This window comes from Acinonyx jubatus, chromosome F2 (genome assembly GCF_027475565.1).
Source record: "Acinonyx jubatus isolate Ajub_Pintada_27869175 chromosome F2, VMU_Ajub_asm_v1.0, whole genome shotgun sequence".
Lineage (NCBI taxonomy): Eukaryota > Metazoa > Chordata > Mammalia > Carnivora > Felidae > Acinonyx > Acinonyx jubatus.
The window spans coordinates 61403174-61414330 of record NC_069394.1 but is presented as its reverse complement, the minus strand read 5'-3'; the positions used below and the strand labels follow the sequence as shown (position 1 = coordinate 61414330).

At 39.8% G+C, this 11157-nt stretch overlaps 1 protein-coding gene across 14 annotated transcripts in view; it reads right to left on the bottom strand.

The window, feature by feature from the left end:
- Positions 1–3704: 3704 nt before the first annotated feature.
- The window catches only part of EYA1 (EYA transcriptional coactivator and phosphatase 1), a 349308-nt gene continuing 341855 nt past the window's right edge, over positions 3705–11157 (bottom strand). For all 14 annotated transcript variants that reach the window (XM_053208728.1, XM_053208730.1, XM_053208729.1 and 11 more), the window contains one exon: positions 3705–5688. In XM_053208728.1, the coding sequence (XP_053064703.1) occupies positions 5608–5688 (81 nt within the window). In that variant the 3' untranslated portion in view covers positions 3705–5607. The remainder of the gene's footprint in view (positions 5689–11157) is intronic.

Genomic DNA, 11157 nt, shown 5'->3' with positions numbered 1-11157 from the left:
AGGTCAGGATTTCCTTTTTACAAACAACCTGCTTTCAGTCAGTGGGGCCAAAGGTTTCCTAAATTACAAACCCTTTCATTTCTTCTGCCACAAGTTATCCTGTCAGTTTGTGTAATTGCACAGAATAGAGAGAAATGGAAACATTCTGAGAGACACCGAGAGAAGTGCTTTTACTACCTCCGTCCTTTTGGGTTGTCAAAAAACTATCCTGAATGGGATGGACGGGACAATTCCAGTTGAAGCTTTCATAACTGCGTGTAGTGTGGGTAAGTTCCAGGGTCTGGAAGGAGATTTCTCGCATGTCTTATGTGAACACACAACATCCGTGGCATCACCTCCACATTCTGTTAAGCAAATGGCCTCCTTTATATTCATTTCAATTGGGAAACGTCCGGGTCATATTCAAATACTTATTCTTTAAAATATTTAATTTTTTAAAATTTTATTTAAATCCTAGTTAACATATAGTGTAATAATGGTTTCAGGAGTAGAATTTAGTGACTCATCACTTACATAGAACACCCAGTGCTCATCCCAACAAGTGCCCTCTTTAAAATTTAAAAGCAAATTTTGTAAGTTACTGCTAAAAGTTGACATTTGTAAATACTGGCAGGCAAACTTTAGGTTTTTGAAGTTTATTTATTTATTTTGAGAGAGAGAGGGCAGGGGAGGGGCAGAGAGAGAGGGAGAGAGAGAGGATCCCACGCAGACTTCACACTGACAGTGAGGCTCAATCCCACCACCATTTGTTTGATCATGACCTGAGCTGAAATCAAGAGTTGGGCACTCAACGGACGGAGCCACCCAGGTACCCCTGGAAGACAGATTTTAAATCAACTTCTGAAAGATTGACATGCAAATTGAGGTGCTGAGGTTTTTTTTTTAAAAAGCACTCACTTGGGGCACCTGGGTGGCTCAGTCAGTTAAGCGTCCGACTTCGGCTCAGGTCATGATCTCATGGTTCGTGGGTTCAAGCCCCGCGTCGGGCTCTGTGCTGACGACTCAGAGCCTGGAGCCTGCTTCGGATTCTGTGTCTCCCTCTCTCTCTCTCTCTGTCCCTCCCCCGCTCATGCTCTGTCTCTCAAATATAAACAAATGTTAAAAAAATTTTTTTAAAAATTCACTCATCATTGGGAAATTGTACTGTGTGGACAGGACACTGAACGTGCGTTGAAAACTGACAGGGGCTGCCCATGCTCACCCTGGAATGCAGTGATAGAGCAGGGAGGCAAAGCCAACATTTGTTGCCCTGAGAACTCATGATCTCTCCGTGATTCTGTATTGTATCCAAGGAGTCATGATTCTGCCTTATTTGGCTGTGACCTCATGCAAAGCATTTGACCCAAGTTTCCTAATCTCTAAAGGGGGCTCCACTGGACACGACTTAAACCTAACTTTTGAAGTCTCATGTGGAATCGTTGGCACGGTGAAGAGTTCTGGGCTGCGTGTGTTAATGCAGGAGCCTGACTGAAATTTCTCTTCACATCCCCTTCCTTTTCTTTCTCCTGTGAAGGGGGAGGAGTTAAGTTCATGTATAATAAAAGCACTAACGCCTGAAGTTTAGTCTGAGATGAAGGACAATTAAATCCCTGACCCTTCCCTCTCCTGGCCACTTCTATTCTCAACAATGCTCAGTCCCATAGTCCCATGGCTTTCCTTTCTTCTCTCTTTCCCTTGCCACATTCCTTCCACTCAAGGCCGCTCTCATATTCTCCCCTTCTCTCTGCTCAGGCCAACTCTAGTCTTCAGGTCTCTGTTTAGACGTCAGTTCCGCAGGAAGCGTTCTGCCTTCCCCAGTGCCTGTAACCAGTCCCACTTCACATGCATCCCTACTGATCACGGAAGCCTGTTTCGTAATTGTAATTGATTCTTGTTAAATCACCATCTGAATGCTTGAGGTCAGGGACTGGGATGGGACTGTCATTTGCATCTTTTTAACTAAGCCAGAATAATGCAGTGCCCTGATAAATGCTCTGTGCAGTCAAGGAGCTGGCTCTGTTTTCCCACTTCTTCTCTTGCGCTTCCAAAGCCCATTCTCCACCCAGCAGCCACAGTGATCATTTCAAAGAGTATATCAGGCTTGGCCACACTCCTGTGTAAAACCCTCAATGGCTTCCCATTCCATTTAGGACATACAAATCCCTTACCATGACTTCGAGGCTTTCCTGGTCTCCCTTCCTTTCCAAAGTCCTCTCTTCTTGGACCCATGGGTGCAATTCTCACCGGCCTCTTCTTGGACCCATGGGCACGATTCTCCTAGAACACAAGTAGAAGCATTCTTCTCTGAGGACCTTGGCCTGTGTGTTCTGCCCGATCTTCATATGCTGCCTGTATCTTAGCAGTTGGCCTCAGTTCATACAGTATGGTTCTGTCCACCCTGTCCAAAGAAGCTTACGTCCCGTCACTCATGTTCCCTGTCTTTTCATCAAGAGTGTTTTTGACTGAATGCATCTTATTCATTAACTCATTCTTGTCTCTTCCCACCTACTCCAATGTAAAACTCCAACTTCAGGAGCAGGGCGCTGCTTCATTAGCACCTAGGACCATGCTCCCCATGGTGGGGGCCCAGAGAATCTTTATTTAAGGGAATAATATGAACTCCAGTGAGACTATGGACATTGAGTGGGAGAAATTCAGCAGAGGGAACGAACACTGTGTCCCATGGTGGGAAAGAAGGCTCTGCAACAAAGAAGACACTAAAGCTGGACATGGTGTGGGTGGGTTGAGGGTGGAGGAAGTCATTGACAGAAGTGGGAATGCTCTGAACAAAGATGAGGGAGCGATGCTTTAGGCTGTTTGGCCCATTAAAGAGTCCAGTTCATGCTTACCGAAGGTTTGTTCATAGCGCTAACGAGAGATTATGTTGGGAAGAAAGTAGGTACTATATTTGGAGACTTTGAAATGCCAAATAGAAGCACCTGGGCTCCAATAAATGGTCGAAGGGAAGCCCTTTAAACATATTGGTCAGGGGGTGTCATGTTAGAAGCAGTGCTTCAAAAAAATTATCTTTGGAGGATAAACCCTCCATTTTGCCCATTTTCCTTATTTTCTTGAGACTTAAAAATCTCTCCACCCCCCCCCCATTCCTGCCTCTCTTTGAAGACTTACCCCCACCCCAACCTTTTTTATTCTTGGGGTGTCTGAGCATACGCAAACACTCCATTACTCAAGCCCCTTGGCTGGGTGTGTGCCTGTTAAAAATGGACATCGTGGGCCCGATAATTGAGTCAGCCAACTGCATGTTTGCTTTTTCATGTGTTTGTATGTATGGATGTTGTGTTTCTAAGATTAAATCCCAGGATTTAGAGCTGTCAGCGATCAATCTGGCCAAATTTTAGAGGTGTATGTTGTGGGTGTTCTTTATAGATGAAACCGCTTTCTATTGCTGTCCCCTCGGTGTTTAAGTCGATAAATCGGTGTTCTGCCATCCAAGATACTTGATGCTGAGTTCTGGTCTACGGTAAAGTTGAGAGTCCAGTTTATATAGTTTTAGAGGACGTATAGAGCTCTTCTGTTCATCTGTTCTTCCAGTGATCAAAGAAACAGCTGTTCCCTTTCTAGTTTAGTCCCCTGAAGGACTGATAAAGCCATTATGACCACCATGGCTTTATCCCACTTCCTTTTGTTAGACCAAAAGCATTCTAATGCAGCCCAGGTCCTGCTGTTTCTTGCAAATGAGCGATAAGAAAATATACTCAAGGAGCTTACAGTACATCACAAATCAATTTTATTAACTTAAACACAAAATTATTGAAGAAAAAGTCTGTACACGATTGTGGACACAACACACCTTTATACAGTAAAGCCAAGATAAACTTTGTCTTTCCAATCTGCAGAGTACAAAAACATAAAATGGAAAGGCTAAAAAATTGTCAACTTCTGTTTGTTTCAAGCAAAAAAGAAAAACCCAAATTTGATTAATTTAAGCAGTTTGGAAAATTCACGAGTGACTAATTCTAGCAGCAGCATGAAACTTCAGAAAAAGATACAGTAGCTCTTTAGCTACTTTGGGTTAAAGCTGGTGTTTTTTTTCCCCCAATGTAATAAAGTTCATCTAAAAAATGTCATAATAATGGAAGTCTTTAGTGCCCAAACTCATCACTGTTGGAGAAACTGTCTTATCACATAACAAAGGTGACCATTTTTATTTCCCAGCTTTATGCTTTATGCACACTGTAGGTTAGTAATCACCTCCGTGAGGACGATCGGGCCATGTCCACTGCCCGCAATGAACTTTCCAGGGAGGGTGGGGATCGGGGAAAGGTGTGGAGGAAAACAGAAGCAACAATCAAAAAGTTTTGCTCATTTCTAGAGACGTGGTAATGTCCTCCTTTATCTAATCAAGAAGATGCAGACCCTATCGTCTGAGCACACAAAAGTTTGCTAGTCTCCAATTCATGAGCCATCTTATTAATAAAATATATCTATCGATCATCTACATTCTTTCTGTGGGAAGAAGCATTTGTATAATCATTTTTTTTTCAAGTAGTTACATATAATACATTAGTGTTGAAAATGAAAAGGTGAGGTGGTAGGAGGAACTTTGTTTTTTATTTTTTGAAATGATTTAAGACACCGCTGTGTTATCTTACCAAGGTCCTCCTAACAGCATTAAAAAAAAAAAGATGATGGAAAAAGAATTTGGACAACAAAATCCTATTAACATCCATGCTTTTGGTCTTGACAACATTATCTAAAAAAAAAAAAAAAAATCCGTTATCTACATATTTATAACCAGTACGTCGATAAGGCACCGCGCATGACTTTGTGCACATACTGCCTCTTACTTCACGATCAAGGCATCGCTACCTTTCAATATCATTTTCTAAACGATATGTAAAAGAATCATCCATTATTACAAATTTACACCCAAAATTCTCTCTGTACATGATTGTCTCAGTGATGTACATATTACACGTTTAAATTAGACAGACTTTAAACTACTTTGCAATGTGCTAAAATTCAAAGTACTTGCTGTGTCGTGAGGCAAAGGCCTTTAATCGCTTGTGTTATATTGTCTCTTCAATTATTTGCTGTCAAAAAAGTCTGGCCGAGTGAACTGGACGGTGCTTGAGTCATACCTCCATAAAGCTGTTTTTTTTTTTTTTTTAAAGTCTGTTCATAAATAAGTAGAGATGTACAGGTTACCCTGGGTATGAGACACCAAAAAGTAAACTTTCTTTACAAGAAAAATCCCCTCGCCAGTCTTCAGGGAACACATTTCAGTCTTTGTTGTGCAATCAAGTTTGCTGTATCGGAGAAGCTCTTTACGTCACATTGAAGATGCGAAAAACGTAAGCGTTTGCAGGTCCTTTCTTCACAGGTTTGAACCATGTAGTTAATGCGGCAAAGCCGCATTACACTGTACTAGAACATTCTCATGGCTTATTTTCATTGGCTTCACAGTACTAGAGTCAACAGCTGTTCTGAAGAAATAGGTGTGGCCCTTCGTTGACCACAAGGGCAGAGGTGAAGACCGACAGCAGCTGTGCGTCAATGAGTTGCAATCGCGAAGTCGGGTATCCCAGCGCGGACACAGGACACAGGCCTGCTGGGTTTGTTCCTGGTCGCAGGGCAGTTGTGCGGCTTCAAAGTGCTAGGTGGCTGTTACAGGTACTCCAGTTCCAAGGCGTGATGTAGGGCCATGAGGTCCGAGTGGCTGGAGATCCTCCAGAAGGGCATGGCGTGCTGTGAAAGGAGCAGACACACGGTGAGGCCAGACAGCGCTCCCAGCAAGAAGCCTTAAAACCTGCTTTGGAAATTCGCTACGACGCTCACCCCCTTTTTGCAGTATTGTGAGAACGGCCAGTTAAGATCTTAACATCACGTCTGTTTAAAACAAAAATCCAAACTTAATCCTCCCCTAAGAGTACTGGACTGCACTTTAACATATAATCTGGAGTCTGTTTAAGAAAGGGATGGCTATTTCTTAAGTTGATCTACACTGTCATTGACTATGAATTCCAAAACACAGTAGCTGTGCGTGAAACTTTGTCAAAAGCAGTCACCTTTCAAAACATGGATCCAGTGGACTTTTTGATGCTGAAAGTTTAAGTTTTCCTTAAGTTGGTAGTATTTTACGGTTTTCAAAACTTGACTGATGTCAGAAGCAACTTTTTTTTTCTTCATTTGTTTCCATTAGGCATTCTCTGCACTGACCTTAAAATGGCTTTACCATATGGGAAAACTGTAAACGAACTTTTTTTGGTAGTTGATTTGAAAAAAATCAATCTAAAAATCTAGTTTAAATGAGACTATTTGTAAGACATCTAGTTTAAATGATGAGAATATTTGTAGAACACCCGAATTAGCCAGAGATGATAGGAAAACAACCGAGGTTACCTCATCCATCAAGGATGAGAACATGATTGTAAACTGCCACTGTACAAAAGCTCTATAGTAAGTACCTACACATCAGCAAAGTCTCTTTTAAATAAGAGAAAGATAATCATCATCTTTTAGAGGACAATATTCTATTTAGCCTATAGAAAAACAGCTTTTAAAAAACAGCGCGAAGACTGGAGTATAATTTTCAATTACAATCCTAAGGAATTAAAAAAAAATCAGTATCAATTTGCACGGAAGCAAACAGTGGAATTTAATTTTTGCATGTGTGGGGAGGGTATTATGTGTAGGTAAAATGGAAGCAAATAACTATTTTGATGTAGATCATAGAGATGTTGTATTCTGGGAATGGAAACTATTAAGTTACTTATTAACAAGGCCTTTGTCCCAAATAACCGGCTTAAAGCATGTACCACAGTCCAATGTCAAATGGACTCCATATCTTTGTCATCCTTCAATAGCGATAGTCCAGCATTGAGTACTAGAGATCTCTTTTCAAAGTTTTAGGATCTACTTGGCAATTTTTGACTAGAGCGACAGAGTGTGCTACTTTGCATTCATTTATTCCTTTTTTTTTTTTGCGTGTGCAGGGATTGTGTAGAAGATGAGCCTGGCAACCTCTGTTTTATAAAAGGACTAGGAAGAGGCCAGTTTCCCTTTGCCTGCAGAGATGGGGAAATACTTGGTAAGAGGAGGTAATCGTTAAGCTAGGTACAAAAGGATGATCACTCAGAAGAGCACTTTCTAGCCGTGTGTGTTCAGCGGCAGAGAATGAAGAATTCCATTGTTAGGATACTGGCTGTAAGTGAGAGAAAGACACTATTGGCTGCGGGAGCCAACATGCAGCAGGGCTTACAAGGAGGTTGTCGGTAATAATGACAGCTGTAGGGTCAGGCACTCTCCTCAGCACTTCTCATAGCCTCGCGGATTCAAACCTCTCTCTAACCTCAGGGATAGATAGGTATTACCATCACTATTGCACTGATGACAAAACAGACTCGGAGGAGGAACAGAGAGGTTTAAGTAACAGCTGGCAAGGATCGAACACGCGATTCACACCAGGTCGGCCCTGAATCTGAAGCCCAGATGCTGAAATGCCTCCTAACTGTTCTCTAGGGCATTTTAATCCAGCGGTGTAAATTATCAGCCCCACAGTATACAGCTGAACACACACACACACACACACTCCCTTCCAAGTTCTGAGTGAGCGACACTGAAAAATTTGAGTGACTATGATATACACATCAGATTTGAAAACTGATCAGTTACAACACAGGAAGCTGTCCTTCTTTTTCTCTCATTGGAATAAAAATTCATGTGTACTGTAAAACATTTGTAAAATGTAGAGCTTTCGTTTTATAGAGAAATACAAATCATTTCTAATGCTACTATCCAGATAGCCCCCACAAACATGTTTCTATATTTTATATATGTGCAGACTCCTATTTGAAATTGTGTATATATAATATGTACCGCTCTGCACCCTACTCATTTTACTACTTAATATCAAGTCCATTTTTGACACATCATTTTGAAGGGAAATCCTCCACTACATCAAAAGTTTTCAAGTATTCTTACAGATTTAACCGTTTACTTGGCATCTATTGTCATATCCTCGTGTATTTTTCTTACTTTCTTTCTGGTCTTATTTTCTCTAATTTGCCAGAGATCAGGTGCCCCTCCCCAAAGCTGCTTCTCACAAACAAGTGAATAAAGGAAGCTATAGAGTAGTTCTATTGCTCTCACAGAATATGCTTTCAGGATGTAGCAGAGAATGCCGAAGGCTCTTCAGATAGCCATCCAGAAGCTTTCAGGACAACTACCTTCGTAAATACATATAAAAGTCCTTCTATAAGAAATGGAATGCTTTTTTTTTCAAAGTAAGTTCAGTCAAATTCTTTTACATGTTGATTATCTGAAATTAGATATGTTTCCCCTAGACAACAAAACGCATCTCAGTACGTACTGTAGAATGCAATGCGTGGCAGAGAAATTGAAAAGGGAACTGAAAAAAATCCAGCTGATCCTTTGGTACACGCTTCAGATATAAATTAGGCATTTAATTCCACAGTAAACAAAGTAAAAAAATGGCTATACGTCTTATCTTTACAGGTGTAGGAGATGATGCCAGTCTAGAGTACATTTACTTTAAACTGTTCTAAACCATTCTTAAAACAAGTTTCGGAAAGGTGAGGTTATTCACAAAGAGCCCTGGGTTGGCTTGTTTACTGCCAATGAAATACTAATGGCTTTTTTCTTCCTGTACAAGAGTATCAATAAGAACCACATATCAAGTAGCACCCTGAAACAAATTCAAAAGATGGAATATGCCTGTGGTATATTACGGACACAACGCATCACGATGCAGTGACGATGGGGTCATCGATTTGAGTAAAAATGCAAAAGGTTTTACAGTGATAACTGGCAACCCTTAGGTGTACCTGAAAGGGAACAGGTGATCTCTGGGACCCCCACACAAGGACTGCAACTCCACCCTCAGGACTAATTCAGAACATGAAGGTAATGATCTTTGTTATAATCAGCAGTCCTATTCTCACAAAAATTACAGGGCTTCTACTTTAAGAAATGTGTATTTAACATTAAGTGAGTGATTATAAGACTGAATCTAGGGAGAGGACAGGAAACTCAAACTCCTCTTAACAAATAATGAGAATGCCGCAAAATAATATTTTCCCTAACTAGCCACATACTCATGTAAAGATTTTATGAATGTACAAGAGCTTCCCAGCACAAGTGGGTGCAAAGACAACCATTTTTTCCCTTCATCAGTAGTAAGCCTGAAACATGTTTCTTCTAAAAACAAAAAAAAAAAAAAAATCAGGTGCCAGAATGAGGAGACCTGGGTTATAGTCTCAACTCTGACATTAGGTGTGTGACTCTGAATTATGACATAGTTTTCTGGACTCTGTTTATTAAACCTAGAAGCACTCTTGAGTCATTTCCCCTAAACCTTCATTTTATAGATAAAGTCTATGACTTTAGTATTGTAGCTACAGTAGATGTATAAAATACTATGCATGACCTATGTCCCCCATTGACAAGAATCAGTAGGGAAGAAATAAAAGGCACAGAATTGACAATGAAGAAGTAAAACTATTTGCAGATGACATGATTTTAAAGACCCCCCACACAAAAAAGTGTTAGATCTGTTGCAGGATACAGAATTAACATACAAAACCAGTAGTGTTTCTAGGCATTAAAAATGAATTATCCATACAAAATAAAATTATTCCATTTACAATAGTATCAAGACCAATAAAATACTTAAAAATTAATTTAATCAAGGAAAATAACTACATTAAAAACGTGTAAGACATTAATGAAAGAACTTGGAAGACATATACAAATGGGAAGGTATCTCATGTTCATGGAAGAATTAATATTGCTTCAATGTCCATGTGATCCCAAACCAACTACACATTCAATGCAAAACCTATCCAGATTCCAATGGCAGTTTTTAGAGAAGTAGAAAAACAAACCTGAAATTTATATGGAACTACGAATAACCCCAAATGGCCCAAAAAATCCTAAGAAAAATGGGAAGCATCACACTTCCTGATTTCAAGCTATATTATAAAGCTCTTGTAATATAAATAGTATAGTACTGACATAAAAACAGACACATAGATCAATGAAATAGAATCAACAGCCCAGAAATTAACCATGTATATATTTGGTCACATAACATTTAACAATGGAGCCAAGAACACTCAATGGAGAAAAGCTAGTCTCTTTAATAATTGGTGCTGGGAAAACTGGCTTCAGACATGTAAGCCAATGAAACTAGCCCCCTATCTTATGCCATTCACAACTATTAACTCAAAATGGATTAAAGACTTAAATATAAGACCAGAAACCAGAAAAATCCTAGAAGAAAACAGAAAAAAAGCTCCTTGACATGGACCTTGGCAATGATTATTTTTGGATCCCTAAAGCACAAACAAGTGGATTACATTGGACTAAACTTCTGCACAGCACTAACATGAAAAAAACAATCTAGGGGTGCCTGAGTGGCTCAGTCGGTTAAGCATCTGACTTCGGCTCAGGTCATGGTCTCACGGTTTGTGATTTCAAGCCCTGCATCGGGCTCTGTGCTGACAGCTCAGAGTCTGGAGTCCGCTTCAGATTCTGTGTCACTCTCTCTCTCTGCCCCTCTCTCAAAATTAAATAAACATTTTTAAAAAATTAAAAAAAAATGAAAAGTCTAAAGAATGGGAAAAAATATTTGTAAGCCACATATTAGGTAAGGGATTAATATTCAAAATATATAATGAATTCATACGAATCAGTAGCAAACAATAAAGAGGTATTTTTCCAAAGAAAATATGCTGACAGCCAATAGGTATATGAAAAAATGCTCACTATCACTAATCAGGAAAATCCAAGTCAAAACCACAGTGACATCTCACCTCATGTCTGAGAAGGGCTATCATAAAAAAAGACAAGAGGTAATAAATGCTGGCAAGATTTTGAAGAAAAGAGAACCTTGTTCACTGTTGGTGGGAATGTAAAACAATAACAAACCCAGAACTACCCTATGATCTGCAATTCCACTTCTGGGTTTCTATCCAAAGGAAACAAAATCATGGTCAAAGAGATATCTGTTTCCTTATGTTCATTAGAGCATTATTCACAATAACTAAGACACAGAAACAACCTAAATATCCATCAATGAATGAATGGATAAAGAAGTTGTGGTATTCACATACGATGGAATATTACTCAGTCATTAAAAAACAAAACAAAACAGCTTACCATTTGCAACAACATGGATGGACCTTATGCTAAGTA